We start from the raw sequence: 22,462 nt of genomic DNA, 5'->3' as shown, positions 1-22,462 counted from the left end.
TCCCAGATCAACAGCATGGAATGTGAGGTCACAGGGAATGGCTCCATGCTGCCCCACATCCAGTAGGTCTCAGCATCTAGTACATGGATTAGGAAAATGAACTGCTCTCAGGCAAACACCCTCCTTCTGACTAAGGAAATGCAGCAACTTGCTGAAAGCTGTTAAGTTTTGCCAGTTTGCAAGTGTGGTATTTGAAACACTTTAAAACCCAATGAGAGAGAGATTATAAGGCAACAGGGCTTAAGCATTGGGTGTGCCTGCAAGCCACTACCTGGGAACAGCTCTCTTGGGGGAAGTTTGAAACCATTTCTTATTGGGCAGACTGATGGAGACAAAGCCTCTTATCAGCCATCACCCTGCTTCCACCTGCTAAATAGCCCTTCCTGCAGCCCTGGGCCAAGAAATCATGGGGAACAAAAGTGGGGAGTCTTAGACAGGAATCTTAGGAACATAATGGAGTCTTATTTGTATGTTTGGTGCATAATGAGAAAGGTTTACCTCACTGCTTCTCTTGGCACTTGAGGATGGCAAAAAAAGACAACCCCAAAACCATGGACAGGTCAGTGGTGATGATCTGCTGTGGGCTGTCCTGCAGCCCCACTCTGTACATCCATGCTCTGTCATCTTCCCAGTCATGCAAGAGGTCTGCTTTGCACAGCTTTTTTCTCTGCAATCTCTAACATCATCCTATGAGATAATGGGGATCATTTATGTAGGATAGGCAGCGATTTGTGGAGAACAGCAGCACTGGAACTGTGAAATCTAGATGTCAAAGGGATTTCTTACACTCTGTGTATCCAAACCAGCCTTCCTGCCTTCCTACAGCTAGAGACACTTCCAATTTATAAGAGAAAACACACCAATTAAATACCAAGAGTTCTTGTTTGCACATGGCAACATTAGATACTGCAGTACTTTACTCAAAATAAATAGATATAAATTAATGTTTTGGCAATGGCATTGCGGGAGTGTGTGTGTGTGTGTGTGTGTGTGTGTAATTTTAGATTGTAACTCTAGGGGTAGGTTTTCAGCTGAGTTTTCATCTCTCTGTCCCCAGGATGGCAGGGCCAGGATTATGTGTATCAATGGCCATGTGAGGAAAAGCCTGTGGTGGGAGGAATTCTGAGCTACAGTACTGAAGCCTTGCTCTGTTTCTGTGAGCCACAGGCTGAGAGCAGCAAATCTCCTCCATGCTCTGACTTGTGGGGAAGCTGTGGGGAAATGCATGTCTGGAGGGGAATGTATATATAGAATATATGCATCCCTCCTCAGCTAGTAATTTTTTAGAATTTCAGTTTCTGCCTGAAAATGGGAAGGTGACAGTGCAGAGGAGATTTTTTTTTTCCAGTCTTGGGGGAAAAAGGTTTTGATAAATAATAGCATGAGCAAGACAGGAAAAATTATTTCTGGGCATTACCTTGAGCAGATGTGATATTTCATAGCCTCTAAGATTAAATTCTTGACCCTAAGATAAAATTCTTAATTTTTAAATGCAAAAAGTCTCTTAAATAAAATAACATAACCTGTTGATCTTATTTGCACCTAAAAAATTACTTCTCCACTAGTACTTTCAGAGTGGATGTTCAGCTGCTTGGATGAAAGGGGATGAAAAGGGGTGACAAATGTGGTTTAAATACTGTATTAGCTCTTTTATTTATTTTATTTATTTATTATCACTGTATTAGCCAAAGACAGGATGGGTGGTTGCTGGACCAGTTCCTAATTGTGGCTAAAAACTCTTGGTGGTGCATAGCTCCAGAATGTACCCAAAATAGGCTTTTCTTGGCTAAAATCTCTCCTCACCTTCACAAGATAGCATTTCACATATGTCTCATTGCTGATTGAGGCTTTGCAAGGTAAGAGAAAAGAAGAAGAAATAAAAGTGTAACTACTTCAAGATGTGATCGTTTGAGAATTTCTTGGATGCACTGATGTCTTAGAAGCTTAGATACCATGGAGATAGTTGCCTTAGCAATGTTTTAGCCACACAGGCATTCACAATCATGCCTGCCTCTTGTGGCAAAATGATGCTGTGTTACTTTTTTACTTTTTTTTATGGGTTTTTAACTAGACATCAGATTTTCTCTCAAGCTTCTCGTCCTTGACATTCTTATATTTTTTCGTTGATGTTAATTCTGAAAATAAATGTCTTTCAAGCTAAGGCTTTTGTACATACAAGAGCCTCTCTGGTTTGGTCCCTGTTCACATCAAGATAAAAAAAGCCCCACTTGGAGGGTCACAAAGGGTCAATTTCAGAGGTTGTGTTCAGATTTTTGTCTTCTAAAAACTAGTACAGCCTGAGTTGCTGTAGATTTAGCATTTCCACAGCATGATATAATTTTAAAATCTGTGTATTTTCACCGTAGGAACTCAGACAAGCCAATGTTATGAAAAATGGAATAAATAGGCAGATGTTTCTATTATGATTTGCAAAGTATTTTAATAAAACCAGTATATAAATATAAAAAGTGGATTGAAGACAAAAGCATTTATCTCCTCTTGTTGGAATTGGAAGTATTTGCATTTCAAAGTTATTTTTTGGAAGGAAGACAGTTTGGAATTTTAGGAGAGACAAACCTACTGCCTGGTAGGGCAGCAGGCTGCCAGAGGTGACAATAAAGGGTTGGTGGGGCAGTGATGGCCTCTCTGTGGTGTGTTTGCCCTCCCAACACCTCCCAGCTTTAGATTCCATGCAAGAGTGGCAAACCTGGCTTTTCAGCACTTTCCCTCAGGATTTTGTCTTTGATCACAAAAGCTCTGTGATTTTCAAGCCATGGAGAAGCCCTGGACCAGCTCACTTACAGTGTGTTTGGTTTTACCTCACCCAGGTGTGTGCTCCTTACAGCAGGTATCCCTTGATAGAAATATCTAGAGGAGAGGTATAAGCCATTGAAACTTGAAGTGTCTTTGGTGTTTTTTGGTGTATGCTAGCCATATCTAAATATGGGAGCCCTGTGAAAGCAGTAGATGCTACCTTCTTGCTTTCAGTTGTTTACCACACTCTCCCTACCTTCCATTTCATTTTTCTCCCTTCCAAGAAAATCAATAAAGCACATTTAAGAAAAAACTTATTTATGTTGGTCTTTTTCAGGCTGTAAACTATAGACTCATAGAGCAACTCATGTTGGAAGGGACCTCAAAAGACCATCTGGTCTAACCTTTTGTGGGAGCCTCAATGAGATTGTGTAGCCTGTTTAGTTGTGCCTTCAAAACCTGCAGTGATGAGACCTCTACCCCTGGGGATGTTGTTGCTGTTATTCTTCCTGCAAAAAATTTCTTTCTTGTTATTGAGATGAAACCTATCCTCATGCAACTCATATCCATTTCCTCTTTTCTTCTTTGTGTGTCTGCTTGTGAAGAGAGAGCCTGTCTTCTTTGTATTCACCTTTTAACTACTGAAACTACAACGAGGTCCCCCTTGAGCTTTCTCTTCCTGAGGGAGGAAAATACTTAAATCCTGTAGTCTTTTTGCATAGGGCAGATTCTCTAGCTCTTTGATCATCTTTGTGGCCCTCCTTTGGACTTGCCTAGTTGTGCATAATTTTTGAATTGTGGGGACCAGGACTGGACACGATACTTCAGCTACTGTGCAATGATGGGAAGAGTCAAGTTTGTCAATCAGCTTGGACGATAAGGACAGGTGAAAAAATATTAGGAGATGAGAACTAAGGGCATTGAAAATAGAAAGAAATAGAAATACAGAACTGAGGAAGGTTTTGCTACCTGGGGAATTTCTGATTTAGATTTAGTTATCAAGCCTACCTTCACCTAGGGTCAAGACCTGTGTTTGTGGTGGCTTGTATGTGCAGTCTTTTTTTTGTTTCAGTAACTTCCATTCCCATCTAATCTGTAAGGCCATGAGAGCTCAAATCTGCATGAAATCATAATTAGCTGTTTATCATTTCAGTTTCAAGTGATTTCTCACACTGGGACTGAAGCAGAGCCTATTATTGTGCTAATTTTGCCCCACAGCCCTGCAGGAGTAGCTAAGTGTCCTGTGCTGAGATCTCTGCAGGGAGGAGCAGGTATGTGCTCTGACAAGGCTATGTTCCCCACCTGCAGGATGTTGGAGGCTGACAGGCCTGTTTCCCAAGCTCTTGCTGTCCTCTGCAGTGGCTTTGGCACTTTATACTGAAATATTCCCATGATTAAACTCCACAGCATGTGTTTAAGACAGGTTGATCTTTAATTCAGTTGTCATGTCTGAGTTGTGCACTTTGTGGGATTCTGAAGTGGTTTTTATAACTTTTCAGATTGAATTTTAATGATGAGAACATAAAAGCTTTTCAACTGTTATGCACTATTTTTTGTTATAATCACCATTAATAATCATATCATAAAACCTCATTTTCATCAAGGTTTGATTTACATTTCATAAAAGCCTCTGGCAACTGCTGGAATGGCACACTCTATTCATAAAACTCACGTACCTGCTCTGCCTAATGAGGGTCCATCATCCGTGCTGGATCTGCAGCAGGACAGGGCTTTCCAAGGGAGCACAAGGCCTGGTGGAGAGTGATGGCTTCCATGAGGCTGCTGTCACCACAGCTGCTGGAGAGTAGCTGTGTGGTGGTGGTGAAGCAGTGCTCTTGTAAGCTGGGAAGATGTTCTGCAGCAGCAACTCTTGTGCCACTAATGCAGAGATGATTTTGCCTTATTTTATGGGATAAGTCAGTGCAAGTCACTGGGAGATTTGTGGGAGAAAGTAATGGTAGACATGGGTGAAGTAGATGACCCATCTATTTATCTAATTCAGTGCTTATAGTGGCTAATTTTGAAGTTGCAAAGATGTTTAAAACATTGGAATTGTTCCTAGTGTAAATAAATGAACAAGGCAAATTCCCAAAAATGCACTCAAAGAAATCTGATTGGCATTTTTAACATGCATGTACTGCAGTAAACATTGAGCCCATTCAATTTAATCGAAGTATATTCGTTTTCACTTTTTTAGGAGAACACCCCCCAGGGACAGATGTACTTGGACAACAAAGATTACAGTACAGTTTCTAAACAAGAGATGGAGCTGAATCACACATCATCACATCAAACCATTTTATCTGCAAAGGTGGCAGCCAAACCAGCGACCAGAAGTTGCAATGAGCTGCAGTTATTTAAAGAGTATCATGGCATGGTAGCAAGCCTTGGAGAGTCACAGACCCTGTGTGAAAAATCAGCAATAAGGGAGGATGGCTGCATTGCACTTGGGAAGGATTTCACTCCTGTGCCCATGCAGGGAAGGTAAGAATAAAAACAAATAGAATGTTTTTTCTGCAAATTAAAATTAATTTTTATTTCCTTGCAGGACAGATACATATGTTCATGAGGTCAATATTTCTCCCACTGACACAAAGAGGCAAAACCTTAATGGAACATCAGGGCAGTTGTAATTGCCACGGAGGGGTCATGGATCACCAGATTTCTAAATTAGTCTCAGTGTTAATAGCCACCACAGGCCAATTTTGCTGTGTTTCAAGATCAGACAATTGACTTTTCTTCTCTACTTGGTGTCAGAAAACACACAGAGATAAAGTAGTTTTCATGTCCCCCTATACCTCTGTAGGGGGATAGAATATAAGAAAATATAGAAAGTAATCTTACCCCCTAAAGAGTTGCAGCTGGGTTAATTATTAAAGATTAGGAGCAGGCCTGACTTTAACAGGCCACAGCTGTAGCCAATAAGAAGCTGTGCTATAAAAGAGTAGATTGGTTGGTTGAGGGGACTTGGAGTCAGTTGGCTACTGCCTGAAGAAAAAAAGAGTCGGTGCTTGGAGGAGCTGCTTATGAGAAACATCAAGGAGGTATGAAACTCTTGCTCTTAGGAGACAGCAATATGAAACCTTTGTAATATAATGACAACATACCTCTTTCAGAAAAATGCATCATAAAGACATAGAGAGAATCCCTACGGCTGAGGCTGCAAACACTAAAATGGCACAATATAGCACAACTCTGACAGCTGACACACCACACCTCAAATGGACAGTGTGTGTTTCTTATGCATCCTCTCCCACACCAGGAAAGGTGCAGGTTGCTGGGCAGGGGTGTTAATCTTTCCTGTTGAGACAGATACAGTATTAGCAGTTCTATTTGTAACTGCTTAGAAATAATTTATAGACCCCAAAATATTTCAGGTGGATTTTGAAAGCTTTGAACCAGCAGCAGCCACAGTCAGTGAAAGACAGCCAGGGTGGACTGGCAACTTTTTTGGGTCGTTTTGAGCACCTTTAGAGTGAAACCTAAAGTGAGAGAGAAGTGCTGTACCTAATCCAAATTCCTGCAGAGCATAGGCCTCAAAGTGCTGCCTGGCAGTGTCTGCATTGAGCAAGGCTTAAGCTGCAGGTGTGAAGTAGAGTGCCAGCACAATATCTGGAACCTGATGCTGGAGACCTTTGTTGTGTGGCAACAAATCAGGAAAATCATGTCATGTGGAAGATGCAGTCCTGGGGCTCCCCACAATTCTGGCTGTGCTGGTGACAGCTCTGATTTGATGAGCAGGGCTGAGATCTGTCCCATGCCCCTGCATCTCAGTTAGAAGGAAATGTGCTTATCTTGGGAAGAAAGGAACTTTGGGACATTTTGGTAAGTTCCCTGACCTGAGCAAAGGACAGCTAGGCTAGCTGGGTGAGTTTTGTTGTGCCTTTTACTTAGACACATCATAAGTATGGCATAGAGATCTACAGCCAAACCCAGTCAGTTTTTTAATGTGCATCTGAAAGTTGTTCTGTCAGAGTGAGAATTGGAAATCATTATAGCTATGCTTTCCAAATATTAAAAAAGCAATCAAATTATCAGCCTGACCAAAAAAGTCCTGTAAATCCTTTAGATTTTTCTTTTTTTGAGTATTTGAGGAATTTTTGTGTTGATTAAAATTTTTTACTGACAGAAACAAATCTTTTAAAAGTTCTTCAGTTCAGTATGTGAAGGCATGGGTTAATGTCCTATTCTGAAAGAGTATGGTAAGTACAATATATATGTGAGGATGGGAGGAAGGCAAGGCAAGAGAAGGTAAGGACTGAGTGCATCTGAAGACAAGGTTTTTCCTGTGTGAATTCACATCTATATCTTGCTACAGCTGTATTTGCCAGTGCTATTTTCTCTCCTGTTTACTATCCTGGTACTTGACCAATATCCAGATTTGTATTCTTATGGACCAGCTTTCACCATTCTGGCTTAACTTCTTCCTATTATTTTTCAGTGAGTGATATGAATTTGTGTAGCAGTGATACACAACTTCTGTGAACTTCTGAACCAGTCTGGCAGTCATCTCTGGTCTCAGGTGCCAGAGATGAAAAATACTAGGTCATGGGGGAGGTCATCTTCCTGTGAGCACGGGGGTAACTCTGAGTCTTTTGCTAACACTGTTAGTGTTGAGTAAACTGGAGTTACTGTTTGTGATTTAGGAAGAGAGGTACAATTAAATAGACAAATGCATACCCGTGTTCCCTTACAGACAAGTGTATATCTAATCTTCAATAGCAGTATATTAGGGCTCAGGAAAGGATCTTTCAAAATTTTTTTCTTGTTGAACTTTGCCTATTGCTTTTCCAATATTGATTTTTTTTTTTGGCATGAAGATTAAACTTATCAGTCTTTCCTTAGCATGTATTTTAACCAATATACATTGGGCACAGTTCAAATACTGATGTGACCTGTATCACCACTCTATATGAGCAATTACCCTTAAATCATTGGGACTACCCAACAGAATGCAGGTAAAAACCTGGATAATCTTTTGCAAAGTCACAAGTTTTTTGATTAGTTTCATTAGAATTAGTTTTCAATGTAAATTGTTTTTTTGCTTGCAAAGAAAACTACTGATAAGTAAAAAAGAGAGGGTACCAAATATTTTTTTCCCCATAAAGTGGTTCACTAAGTTGGCACATCTGTATGGTTTGTTTTAATGCATCTACTTAACTTAAATTGCTGAATTATCTTTCAGGATAAGATTCCCAGGTTCTCTAAATTTTTCAAATGTATACCAAGACAAGACTTTCCAAAGAATCTATTTAATGGAACAGGGGATTTATGTTGCTCTCTAAAATTAACTTTAAGAAAGCATTCTTGTTTAAGCAGGACCATTTACCCTCGCTAAGAGATGTCCACTCTATTTTGGACTGAGCGTTTCTGTTTGATTGTAGCACAGCGCTGCAGGTATTTTGTGATCACTGTACCTATTGGGCTGCCTGCCTGTCAGCATGCCTTCTTATTTACTTTCCATTTTGAAGAGCGGTACCTTCTAATTCCAGGTTTTACTGCATTGCCTTAGGTTCCCTTGGCTCTGTGTGAGGGGATCTGGACCATCCACCATGGTCACTCCAATAATCCTGTATTTCCAGAGTGTCCTTCCCCTAGAAATAAGCCTGTCTGCCTTCTCGTGAACAACAGATTCTTCAGTCCTGCTTGCTGTGGGCAATGTAGGCATGTCTCTCTGAAGTGGACCAAGAATGAGCTCCAGTGACATTCTATTCAGTTGGAATGCAGCAGGCCTAGGTGTATGTTTGCACTGAACTGTGGTGTACTTTGAACTATCAGAAATGCAGCTTTTAAGGTACCAAAATATGGCAATGAAGTCTGCATTTTGATTTTTAATTTCTCTCAGATTCCTCAGACTTTAAACAGTGGCTTGACCAGTATCCTTTTCATTACAGTTACATGAAAGTGAGTTTTACAGTCAATGGACCTTGGTCCAAACCACCTTCATGTGCTCTTCACCTTGCAGGAAGATTCCACACTGCTTTTTGGCAGCAAGGGCAACACTCTTAGGTCAGCACTGACATCTCTAAAGACACAGGCTGCTCCCTTCCATCATGTCTCTGTACAAATGGAATGTGGCCCCCAAAAAGGCCCTTTGGTCTTATCCAAAGGGCCTTATCTTATTATCAGTGCTATTTGCATGGGAAGAACTTAACAGCATGGTTTTATAAGAACCAAATCTGAAATCCTCCTTTGTGATTCCAGGAAGGGGGTGAAGTCAGCTATTTTTGTCTTAGGAGTTCATGAGCATTAAAAGTAATCTGTAGAAATGAAGTGAATAGTAATTCTTAATTCCATGTAAGTAATTACTTTGCATTACTCCACTGAAGTTATGTTTGGATGAATTTGGCCCTGGAGTTTTATGATCATTTAATATGATAGTCCTTGGAAGACTTTATTCTTTGTGAGTCATTAAGAAAATCCATCTATAAAATAACAAAAAAAAAACCCAAACAAACCAAAACCCTCAATTTTTAAAATCTGCTTGAAAATGTGTTTCAGCAAGCAAAACTATTTCTTTCAGCATTTCTCCTGTCCTTCAGTTTCGCTTATGTAATAAAACGTAAAAACAATCAACCAAATCCACCTCTTCCTGAATCTCCCAGGATCAGTAGGGAGACTGGTTTGCAGTGAGAAGGTCAGTGAGTTAAAAGTGTTTATTGAATCCTTGGTTTGTACCAAACAGCAGGAAGATTGTAATTTTATTTCCTGTTAGCAGGAGAAACTGGAAGAGGAGAAGGTATTGTATAGTGAAAAGTCAATATGAGAGTGAAGTTATGCCTTTAACCATAAGGGATTATAAATCTCAATTTTGATTTTTAATTATGTTGATGTATTGCTACTTTTAAAAGACGTTTATGAGAGATAGAATTAGATGTCAAGAAGACATGCTTGCTGTCTAAATAAGTAAAATTTATGTGACAATTTAAAAGCTTCTTTAATTTATATGACAATTTAAAAGACAGGGGAAAAAAACCTCTTGAAAACAATAAAACTACTTTTTTTTGTGCATCCTAAGGCTAATTTTGATCTTTGGCCACTAGAACAAAATGGGATAATCTATTCAACAGTCAAACAGAGAAAGCATCATTTTCACATCATAATTGCCTGTTTGTGTAGGAACCATTCTGATTTTAGTGTCAATCACACAAACATTAGAGAATAGTCCAGGACAGATGGATGACTTCATTGCCAACTGCCACCTTCAACATTCTCAAGTGATGGTTCTCTTGCTTGCTGTCTGAAAGATGGTGCTTCTGGCTTCCTTCTCATTTCTTATCTGTAGTAAATGTTTCTGTATTTTGATTCCCTGTGTGGATCTTTAAATACTATGACACTGCAGTAAGCAAATAATACAGAAGGAGTTGTACAGTCCGACTTTGCTAATTGATTTAGTTTGATTCATTTGGTTTTAAATTGACCTCTCTCAAACATTTATTGCTTCTGTGGAGGTGGCTGCAACACAGTTTACCATGAGCAAACTGTGTAAGGGCATGGAACTGCTGAGACTCTTAGCTTAGATTAAAGCTTCCTGCTGTTGCCTCTACAATATCATAAAATACCATTCAAAGCCTGAAAAGCTCAAAGGTAGCAATAAGCAGTTCTAGCAAATCTTTAGGTTAAATGGTAGGAAGTAAAAGAGAAGGACCATATTATGCACAATGGGCAAACAAATAAGTTATTGTGGGGTTCTGCTGCCCTGATCTAATTTGCTGTTCTGCATTTCCTGGGAAAAAGGTACCTTGACATGGTAACAAACAAGACTGAAATGTAGTTGTATGATGTAACTTAAAGAGAGTGTTTGACTTCATTTGAGCAAAAAGGGGTGTGTTCAGGAAAAGACTGATTTTGACATCGTTTCTGCTGTTAATGAAACCTACAGAAAGAGGCTTCACTCATTATAAGTTTCTTTGTGTTCAAAGTGGTTTAATTTTTTTGTTGCTTTGTATTATTCATCCTCTCAGTGCTAATTGCTTATAATTATTCACATTATCTCAGATTGGTCATATACTACAATTTCTATTCTGCCATTGACAGACTAAAATCACAGTGCTCCCATGTAGCCACTCAAATGCTTTCTGCTCTGACAGAACATTTTGTAAACAAGAAGCCACCATTATTATTTTTTTTTTCTGAGTGCTCTGTTGAAAGAATTAGGGGATACTAATTAACTGCTTCACACTTTCCCAATTGTCAGGCTAAACACTGAGCTTAACACTCAGTGAAGAATTTGCAGTGTACTAACCTTTAAAAACCAAGTGTTTCATTTGAGTGCCTGTGGCATTCCACAAAGATGTTGAATTTTGAAAGCAGCTGCCCTTTTCCTAATAGTTAATAATATGGTAATGTGAATGTGGGGTTTGTCTCTGTGAGACCTCTTAGGCCAGTTGTGGAAAGATGCCAGCCATATACAAGATGGAACTGGACAGCACTTTCCTCACATAAACTTCCCTGTTTAAACAGAGAAAGGCTTTTATTGTCAGAATTTTTTTATTTTGTTTTTTTTACATTGAAGGGTAAAGCCAACAAGTCAGTCAGACTTCAAAAAGCAATGTGTTGTGAAGGGCCGGTCACAGTTGAGCAGGAGGGTATGCCTGGGGCTTAAATAGCTGACATGAGGAGTAGCTGGCCATCTGTGATGAAGCAAATAACTCACTCAACAACTCTCCATGAAGCTTTTCATTGAAAAATGGGTCTGTGTGCTTTGCTCCTGGCTGATGTGTGTGCGTGCAGGTGGCAGCTCTGACATACTGAATGGTTTACAGAAATCATAACATCTCATTAGCAGCTGGACAAATTATATTAATAAGATTTCAGTTTTGTCCCAGTTTTTCTGTCATGTGGACGTGCATGTTTTATGTGAGGAAAAACAACTGAGTTCTCATGGACAGTGACTAGGAAGAAGGAAAAGAAAGCATAAAAAATCCATGGTCCTTATGTATATGACTGCATCAGGCAGACATGCATATAGGCAGGCACTGCAGCACTGGTTTTGGGTGGTAAATGATCTGCATGATAACATGGCAACTTTTCTGTGGGCCCAGGCTCTGCAGCTGAAGGGTAGAACAAGACCTGAAAGTGAAGCCAAAATAGTTGCGAAAGAGATTAATAGAGAGAAATCTAATGATTGACTAAGTTTGGGCCATTGAAATTTAAGATGTGGATCTCAATGAGCCTGAGGAGGAACAGGAGCCAATGAACTTTGCAGAGCATAGAAGGAGAGGAAAGAAAGCATTTTGATTTCATGGTCTAATCAAAAAAGGAGTAATGCTAGTGGGGGTTACATTATGTAGTTGTTTGGTAGGAAATGGGTACACAACTTCTGCTTTGCTCTGAGTAGCATTAAACACACATCTCCCAGTTCTTGGTAAGTGTATGGATCCACCTGCATTTGCCAGACAGTCTGCCAAGACCGTATTTTCTTTTTTTTCTTTAATTGTAACTTTGAAAATATATACTGAAACAGCGATTAAAACAGCAACTTTTACTCAGGTATTTTATTTTATAAGAAAATTTCTTGTTAATCAGCATTGTTTTGTTTATATACTCTTGATTCTTCTTTCCAATCACTATTCTTTTGTTGAAAGTATAAAGGCCTAATAGGAGAGAAGAGGAAGGGTTTGCAGTATTTAGTCTAATAGCCAGGGTGATGAGAGCTTGCTTAGCTTAGCTCATACTGAACCTTTGGCTAAAAAAATTGTCTCATCCTCTGCCCAGACTGCTGGGGAGCTGCTGAGAAGGAGAGAAGACTTAGAGACAGAAGTGGAAGAAGAATCTTTTAAATGGACAGATATGAGTAAAATGCAGGGGCAGTAGAAGTAGTGGAAAAGACGAATGGGAGCTCTTCCATGCAGCTACAAAGGGACACTGGGTGAAGGTGAAATACAGCATGAAATACAGAGTGCATGCAGGGTGTACTTAGCTATGGATTGAATTATGTAAAAGCAAGTTAATGCTGTGGTTATAAGCTAGATTCTAATGCAATCAGTCCCCATATGTGAAAAAAATCTCAACTCCACCCAAAGCTGCAGATAACAAGAATATGAATTTGTCAGTCCCAAACCCTGAAGCTAGACAGCCAAGTTAGCAGCATTCCTTGCTAGCACTGAATATCTTGCACTCATAATTACTTACAGCTTGGTCTTTCAAACAAAAGCAAGACATGTTAACAAAATAAAGACATGGAAGGCTATGATTCCTCATAAAATAAAACAATCTCACCCCACAAGGGAGTACAGAAAGAAATATTTCCTTCTTTTTTTTCCTTTCTTAGCTTGCTGTCAGGAGCAGATGTTTTAGAGCACAGTTCTCCTGGTGATGGGGATCTTTCAGCCTGCCCCAAATTGTAAATGTCTCTCTCTTTAGAATTAATTGGTATTAGAGGGTTTTGTCCTTTTGTGTTAAAAGCACTGGAAATCATTCCTCAGCTGCAGCAAAAATTTCCCAGATAGCAATGGTCATATAATAAAGAACTGAGGTTCATGTTAAATTGAATGTAGCTGATGGAAAAATAGATTAATGTAGATGGGAGAAATTAGCCACTGAAGAAAGAAAAAAAAAAAAAGGTCACAGTCTAGTCTGGCAAATCATATGGCTTTTTTTAAAAACCTGCTGTACATAAGGAGCTCAAGTGATTTACTATCTGAAATAGACAAAAAACTGATAAATGAGTCACCAAAATGCTTACAGACAATGACAAAGCAAGCAATTCTCTGCTTGATAGGGGCTAATGGGGCTGCAGGGACAACCTGCAATAATTGTGCTAATGGACCAGCAGCAGTCAGAGACCACACAGAGCTCTGCCCACAGCAGGTCGGAGCTACATCAAGGACAGCACTGTGAGATGGAGCCAGGGCTGTCAGAGCTGGGTAGGTTCAAAAGTAATGCACTTTAATGCACTTGTGTTTGTTTTTTTCCTTTATATTTTTTTTCTTTGCTGTTTTTATTTTATTTCTTTTGGGCAGGGTGCAATATAAAACAGATTGGCAGTTACAGCCACTCAGTTTTAAAAAGTGGAGCAGAAGCAGTTGAATTAGTACTGTGTGAATTAGCATCATTCAGAAGCAGCTGTGAAAGGCTGAAGGCTTTGCTCACACTTTCAGAGCTACTGTCTTTTCTGTGCTAGTCAGTAAGGACAGTAAACACAGTCCATCTGCCATTCACTCCCTGCTATCCTTGAGCAGAGCTTCTGTAAGAGCTCCCTTGCCTGAAGTGGAGATCTCTGAGGTGAAATGTGAAAGCATCTCCTTCAGATGGCCACCCTGGGAGCTACATTGAACTCATATGTCTGGCAGGGCTTTGCACTTGATATTTGAGGAGGAAACACTATGCTTTTGAGGAATTTACGGTAAGAGGTCTAATCCTGAGTAGCATAGAGTAAATATTTTGCAGTGACTTCTCCTCCCACTCTTGTGGTCTGATGCAATTCATTCTCTCTGCTGGCAAGAAATAAAAAAGGCAGTTTCAAATAGTCTTTTCTTTCTAATCTTCCTAGATGTGATAGGAGCAATTCTACCTCCTCAACCATGTCAATGACATGTGACCTGCAATCCTCTTTAGGAGTCTATTGACAGCTGCTTCAGCATGTAAACCTCATACGGTGAAAAGGATGAACCTGAATTTAGTGAATTGTTCTGCCAAAAGGAAGAATAAACCCAGAATGAGCATACCAAGGGATTCCCTTCTGTTTTCTCTGAGGTGTCTTTAGTCATACAAGCTAAAAGAGAAGAGCTATGTGGTAACATTATATAAATATGTGAGGTTTTGTTGCATCCATTGGCAACATGAGTCTTCTTTTCCAGTTTGCTCTGTGTGTTGGGTCTCCCAGTGCTTTCTAGTACAGGTCAATGAAAAAAAGAAAAAGCTCTACAAAGTGGTGCAATGCAATTCATGCATTTTAGACTTTATTTTTGGGTTCCATCTACTTGGCATACTGTAGTATGTGGCCAAAACTTAGCCAAATCAGAACTGTAAGAAGTAGTGATGTTTCAGAGTAAAAACATTGAACATCAGTGTTTGAAAAAACTATTGTTTTTAACCTTAAATAAAATGACAACAAGCACTCCTTACAAACCTGTTCCTAGTTGAATGGAAATATTGAAGAGAATTACCTAGCCAGAAATATTCCAACTTGCCTATTTTGACAGAAGACAGACTGTCCTTGGCAGAAGAGAATGATAGATTGTCATAAGGCCTTGCATGTATGGACATTGTACTAATCACAGTTTTGGATCTATTTTTCTGTTTACAAAAGTTGATAGAACGACACTGTTGTTGTTGGACCTGTCATGCTTTCCTTCAGCTGGAAATCTGATGTTTGTGAGGCAGAACATACAGGGACTCTACATCAAAAGCAGTTAATAAATGTATTGATCTATTTACAATTTGGAGTAGGACTGATCATTTAATTTTCTTGATAGACCACTCTGAAAATGTTTTAGGCTCAAGTAGATAGGTTGGAGAACAGAGAATTCTGGATCTTCATACTTCCTAAACTCTATGAACCTGAGAAGATTCAGGTCATGCATGTAATACTTTGTGATCATCTAAATTAAGTATTGACACTGGCTTTCTTATATGTAATGTAATTTATTTACTTGGATGCAAAATTAATCATCTGGATCCCACCTGTTGCTGCATCTGTATCTCTTCAGGAATGAGGGTCTTCATTAACAATAAAGTTGCAAGTAGCAATATATATTCTCCTATTGTGGTTACAGCATTTGATTATTGTCCAAAATAAACTAATAGATAAACTGGAATAATACTTCAGAGCTGAGACTGCAGCCATACCTTGTGACAAATAAAAAATGTTGATGGAGTCCATCCTCTCTAAACAATACCCTTTCTAAAATTTGTCCACCTTCTTTTTTCTTAAGTTTCTCTTAGGTTAAAATCTGTTCTTTTAGCTCTACCATGTGTCATGTTACTTTTTTTTTTTCTCTTCAGTCCACTCTTTTAATGCTGCTGGAGGAAATAATTCCTGTAGCTTCAGTTCTTCCACTATTCTAATTAATTTTCATATTCCATAATCTTAAAATAGTACAAAGTGTTTTTTCTGACAACCCACTATGGACTTCTCATAAACATTTTATATTTGTCTGTTTTTAAAACATTTCTTTTCAATTAGAGCCTACTTCTAAATGCCATGACTCAAATGAACCTACATTATTTGCTCTCTAAACTGTTATTTTTGTATAAAAGAAAAGCCATTATTCTGTGTTCTTCCTTGAGGTGCAGAAGGCCTACTTCCACATTAACTTTTAATAACAGTGTCTGATAAATGGGCACTTTGGTGTCTTTTTTTGTTTTTTTGCTGTTTGTTTTGTTTTGTTATTTTTTGCTCTGCTGCCAAGAGCATCCACTTATGTGGCTCCTCTGCATTTCCATTTTGCCAGAATGTCCTTCAATTTTCCTGCTATGTCCCTTTCTATTTTCTTTGAAAAAGAGAGTTGTTGATGCTGCGACTGTTGACAACAATTTCTGGATATGTTTTATTGAAAAAAATATATGCAAGAGTTGTGTTTGTCAGCACCTTTTCTTATGTTTCAAGCTTTTCTTATTTGGAGGCACTGTTGGTTCAAGGAAGTGAAACCTGTTTGATCCATCTGAGTTGATAACCAAATACCTGTGTAACTGTCTGGTTCAACACATGGCAAATGACAAGAACTGCTTATTTAACGTTTAAAGAATGGTTTCAGTTTGTTGTTTTAAGAATGCTAACAAGTGTTTTTGATTGAAAAACTAATAGATTATTCAGGCACTGTATCTGCTAGAGGAAGCAAACACCTGTAAAATTTCTTCTGTCTTTAACTGTTAGCTGTGTTCTGCTGCTGGTACAGAAGCTGCTAACATAGGGCAGCCATGCCAGCTTGGGCTTTCCCCTTTTCTGCACATAATCCCTTGCTGAAGAATTTTATTTTCAAGTCAGGCACACTGACACTTTCCCTTTTTGTATTTTCTTTTTCTTTGGGAAGCACAGAATGAAGTTTTATTTATGTAACCTCATTTCTGTGTGGCCAGAGATTTTCATAGCTTTGTGAAGAGTTATTTTTTTATCTATATTTTGATGATCAGTATTCAGGATTTATTTAGCTTTGGGATGGTGCTAATTTTTAAAACATACACAACAAATATTATGACAGATTTCATGAAGACTATATTATTTGAGGAACAACATGGAAAGAAGTCACCTGTGTGAGACTATGGAATAACCAAAGTTATTCCATTCTGTATAGGGTTGAAGGGAATGTGGTGTCTGAGATGAAAGAGTCTGGCATCTCTTTGACAGGGAGGGAAAAAGTCTATTAAGAAGTATGATGTACAGTTAAACTATGGAACAAAGCCATCTGCTGTGTAGGAAGAGTAATTTCCTTCTGAATCCTAAGAGATGTGATTCTGGTTTTTGGTTTTTCAGTGCACAGCAGTATGTTCTTACCTGGAGGAGCTAAAATCAGGAGGAAGGGAAGCTGAAAAACTTTTTTTTTTTTTTTTTGTGGTCAATTAGCCCACTTTAGGGGGGACTTGCCAAATATAATTTGCATGATACCCTGCATGAGAAAATCTAATTCCCAGAATTTTTTTGGAATGTGTTATTTATAATCCTTGGTGTTTAGGTTGATTTGTTTAGTGGTCGTTTTTCTTCGCTGCCTTCTTTTTACTTTGAGAATTTCAGCTGAATATTTTTATGGACTTCAGTCTTGTGTCTTAAATTTGTCTCCCCTTGGTCAGCAACAAGTCAAAAATATGTTTTTCAAAGCTGCTTGTTAATACAGATTAGAAGCTCCTTCTCTGACATTGTATTCTTGAGGATCCAGATCTCTAAGGCCTTTTAAGGCAAAAAAGATGTCTGGTAGCCAGAACTCAAGGCTATGGAATGAATTTCCTGAGGCTTGTAAGAGGTGTATGTTAATGTGTAACAGTGATCTAAGTGAAGGACTGTTGCAGGGAAGAGCACCATCTTTGTGAGATAAAACAGTATTTACTCTTGAATAATTTCACAGAATATCACCCAAATGTAAGAGAAAATATTTTATTGCTATGAGCTGCCTTTTTATTCTGTTTGGGTTTTTTAACTTGTTTCTCTGGAATTTTCAATGTTCTAAAAGTTTTTGGCTCTGATATAACTCAAGGTGGAATGCAGATGACCAGTTATGTGGAATCACTCTGTTGTTTAAGTTACTTGCTAGGAAGTTATAAGTAAGTTGTGTTCGGAAGGACTTGTTGATAGATTTTTTTTTTTGGTGTGAACTTAATCAACTCTGAATAACCTTTTTGATGATAACTCTTATGTATAAAAAAGAGATTTGATCCAAGTGCAAATAAAGTGTACATATAAAAGTACTTTTTATTACATTGCAATATAGACATTATTTGTATAAGGCTTGTATATCATTCAGTGAAAAAGTCTTTTTGTTATGTCAGAGTTAATTCACCAGGCTGAAATAAAAGTTAATTTGATGACAGCTTGTTTTTTTTTTTAAGCTGTGTGGTGGCCTGCCTCTGTAACACCTCTCCAGGCACAGAAATCAGCTACATTTTCTCATGTTGTTGGTGAATGCTTTTTTTGGTAGATGTCTGCCTTTTTTTTTTTTTGACTCTAAGGAATGTAGACACTTTTTTTTAGTGACAGTCTTTTTTTAATCTAAAAGTTACAGTTATGAATAATCCTATATCCAAATTCTCTTGGATGAAATATGTGGAACAACAATTTTCAAAGAAATGCTTTAAAAAGGAAAAAAAATAGATTTTTCATTTCTTGATCTCTAAGTATAGCTAGCTAATTACTCTTTTCAGTCTCCAAAACTGGGGCTAATGGCATAAGGATATATGAAAAGCCAGAAGAATCAACAAATGTCACAGTTTGTCAATACATCGCTTGGATTAAGGAGAATTTTATCAAAATAATTCTCCCTCACTGTTGTGTATGAAGGTGTTCCTTCATCTTGGAAGTGGCCACTAGCCTTGTTTTAATAGTGCTTCCTTTTCTTGCATAATTCTGGAATTCAGCTGCTCTCTAAGTAAATCTTCATGTTTTAACATATGTTCCCCCAAACCTTTGAGATGACAACATTCTATCACTTCAATGCTTGATGAATAAAAACCTTCTCTGGGCATGGTTACATCACCTAGTTGTATCTCAGACCTACTCTTCTGTTCATACTTCCATCATTCAAGTGCCCCATATTGCATCTAAAAGAGAGTCTGATCAGATACAAAGTATTAAGCTGTGACCACTTTCTCAATGTTTGAGATTTTTCAAATTCCCTTATGGACTAGAAAAAAAGTGTGATCCCCCTTTATTTGTCATAATTCAGTTAGCAGCAGAGCTGGTTAAGCTGGAAGCCCACTGAGAATGTCAAGGGAAAATGGTGGCATTTAAAAGCCAAACCTGCAGAATATACTAAAGTGTCACAAATGCTCTCATGCTTTAAGTGTTCTTGATAAATTGCTTCCCTATTGCAGACTCATTTTTCAGTATACCCTGCAGCATTTGCAGATAATACTTCTTAACAGGTTATCAGTGTAATCCATAGGGAAACTAGGGGTTTGGAATTTGGGCTGCTACCCATACTGGCTCCTGATGGCTCTTTCAAATTTGCAGCTTGCTGGCAGTTGCTAACAGCTAAACTCTTTTGGCAGCCTCTGCTCCTGAAATTTATTTTCTCCTTCAGACTCTCTGCAGTTTTCCATGTGGTCTCCTGTAACTTTTTAATTTCCTTTGCTGAAACAGAAAATTTAGAGGAGGAAACAGCAGATACCTTCCTCAGTGCAACTTCTCACTCCTTCAAATGGTAGATTTTTGCACCTGCTGTATCCCTGTGGTCCTGCTGGCTTCTCATGAAATCAGAGTTGACTTGTGCTTCCATCTCCACCCCATCCCTGCTCCCTTGTTGGGTGCTGTGGGACAGGCTCTGGTTGGGAAGATCATGGCCCTGCCAGACCCATGGCCAGTCCCTGGTCCTGCCTCCCTCCCACAGGCAGATGGACCTCATGATACCCTGACATGGGAGCAGAAAATGTGTGTCTCTCTGTCACAAAAACAGTCCCTCTGAGGTACAGTCAGAAATGTTTCATGGCAGCTTAAAGGTTAAGTCCTTTCTTTTATCTTGACCCACTAGAGTGGGGTCCTGGTCTGTTTACTATCCCCCAATGTCCTATTGATGGAGACCTTCCCTGACAGAGGTAGGCAAAGACTCTTGAGGTAAACAAATTACCAAATTGTGGACATACCCTTTTTTTCTTTTTTCAGAGAAGCACCCTACAAACCCTGATTTGATTTTAAAACAGGAAACACATGAAGCACTCTGTTTTCCAGGCTATTTTTGAACTTAAAATTGCCATTGAAGAACATGTTCACTTTCCAAATCCAGCAGAAATGAATGAAGCTGCTCACATTGTGTGTGCCCTACCATTTCCATCTAGGATAAGTTCAGCACACATTTCCCTACACATTTCTTAAGCATGCTCTTTAATTGCCTGGGGTCTTGGCAAGGCATATGTTTCTCAATTTGGAATAATAGAATGATTTAGGGTGAAAAAGACCTTTACGATTACCAAGTCCAACAGCTTTCCCAGCACTACCAAGTGCCAGGAAAAGCACTAAATCCTGGGCCTAAGTGCCACATCTACATGTCTTTTAAATACCTGAGTTACCTGCTGGTAACTCAGCACTTCTCTGAGCAGTCAGTTCCAATGCTTGGCAACCCTTTCTGTGAAAAAAATATTTCCAAACAGTCAATCTGAAATGTCCCTGAAATAACTTGAGGCTATTCTCTCATGTCCTGTAACTTGTTTTCTGGGAGTAGAGACCAATGCCCACCTCATTATGACCTCCCTTCAGGCAGGGAGATATAAGGTCTTCCCTGACCTTTCCTTCTCCTTTTCTTCAGACTAAACCACCCCAGTCCTCTCAGCTGCTCCAGACCCTTCACCACCTTATTTACTGTTTGAATGCATTCCAGCACCTCAATGTCTTTCAAAATGAGACCTGCCAGTTGGCTGTACCTCTCACAGTGTCATGCTATCAGGCAGTGCCAGCCCTCCAGGGTCCCTTTCTGGGGATCCTTCTGCAGGATCCCATACAGTCCTGTCCAATAGAAAATTAGAGAAGTAAAAAAGAAAGTGAGTCTGTAGTAAATAATGCTTTCATTGCTCATTTTTTCTGACATCTTAGTGGGGCATGGGTTTAAAAGGTCTGGAGGTTATTTGATGATTTGGTGAAGCTACATAAAGAAGTCATCAGGAAATATCTAGAAACTGTTTTGAGATGAGAGCTCTGGAGTCTTTGATCCTTCTCTTGACTCTGTATCAGCTGCCACACTTGATTTGTGATGGGTAGTCATAACAATTTCCCCATGGTGTGCTACCTCTGAGGAGAAATCGTCACAGAGGACTGTGTCTTTGTGTGGGCACATGTATATGACAAAGTTGTCAGATGTCTGCATACAGCTGCTTAGTGCACAGTAAAAGTTTAAGAGGTGAATGCTCTGATGTTGGTCAGCACAGTTTGTACCACATAACTGTTCCCCAAAAAGTGGACTTTATTAGAAAATCACAAATACCAACTTGGTGGGAGAATGTGTTTTAAGCGCAATCAAAAGCTGGTCTGGGGATCTCTTTCTTTGTGGCTTTTGTTTTGTTTTTACAGTTATGGTAAGAGTAATTAGTTCAGTACATATGATTTGTATAAATGTTTTCTATTTAGGAAAGATGAAGCTTCTGAAATTAGACTTTATTCTAAAAGAATGTAGTAATGATAAATTAAACTCATGCTGTTGTGACTAGTGTCGTTCATGATTAATTATCTCTCATATTTTTACTCTGGACTTCTCTTTTAGGAAACTTTGCTTAGTTGTTGTACTTGTTATAAACTCTTGGGTCAGTAGTATTCTTAAGCTTTTGTTTAAGAGGTAACCTCATGCACAGAATTCACAGAATCACAAGTTTGGAAGAGACCTTAAAGATCATAGAGTTCAACCCATGCCCTAACACCTCAACTAAACCATGGCGTTGAGTGCCATATCCAGTCTTTGTTTAAACATATCCAAGGATGGCAACTCCACCACCTCCTCAGGCAGACCATTCCAGAGCTTTGTCACCCTTTCTGTAAAAAACTTTTCCCTAATATCCAACCTATATTGGAATGCATCAGCCTTGATGCAGCTTGAGACTGTGTCCTCTGGTTCTGTCAGCTGCTGCCTGATTAAAGAGACCAACCCCTACCTGACTACAATCACCTTTCAGTAAGTTGTAGAGAGTGATAAGGTCATGCTTATAATGGTTTTAGTTACTAGCTTTGAGTCAGATTACTAATTCAGGGAAGCATCCTAGTTCTTTTTTCCCCTGAAGAGGTTCTGCTTTTAATTTTTTTATAAAATAAAATTTTTAAATAAGTTATGGTAAAAACTGTTGATGTTCTTACATAATATATATACTTCCATATTCACCTCTTCAATTCTGACCAAATCTTTCCCATGGAAGTGAGAATTATTGCTTTCTGTCTTCACAGAAATTGCTCCCCAAATGATAGTTGTGTGCACAGCATATCATATGGGAGATGAAGGATTATATAGCTGATATTTAAAATGTATCTTTTTTATTATAGGGAATGAAAGCAATACATTGTGTACCATGATTAATCTTTTCAATACTGGGCTAAGTAATAGGTTCCAGTCAGATCTAGTGATTATTTTAAGTGTTTGCAGCC

At 38.8% G+C, this 22,462-nt stretch overlaps 1 protein-coding gene across 1 annotated transcript in view; it reads left to right on the top strand.

The window, feature by feature from the left end:
* Nucleotides 1–4,957: 4,957 nt before the first annotated feature.
* The window catches only part of OCA2 (OCA2 melanosomal transmembrane protein), a 158,744-nt gene continuing 141,239 nt past the window's right edge, over nucleotides 4,958–22,462 (top strand). Inside the window, exon 1 of the mRNA XM_036384263.2 lies at nucleotides 4,958–5,238. Within this exon, the coding sequence (XP_036240156.1) occupies nucleotides 4,973–5,238 (266 nt within the window). The 5' untranslated portion in view covers nucleotides 4,958–4,972. The remainder of the gene's footprint in view (nucleotides 5,239–22,462) is intronic.

The sequence above is a fragment of the Molothrus ater genome, chromosome 2 (genome assembly GCF_012460135.2).
Source record: "Molothrus ater isolate BHLD 08-10-18 breed brown headed cowbird chromosome 2, BPBGC_Mater_1.1, whole genome shotgun sequence".
Lineage (NCBI taxonomy): Eukaryota > Metazoa > Chordata > Aves > Passeriformes > Icteridae > Molothrus > Molothrus ater.
This window is presented reverse-complemented; position numbering and strand designations above follow the sequence as displayed.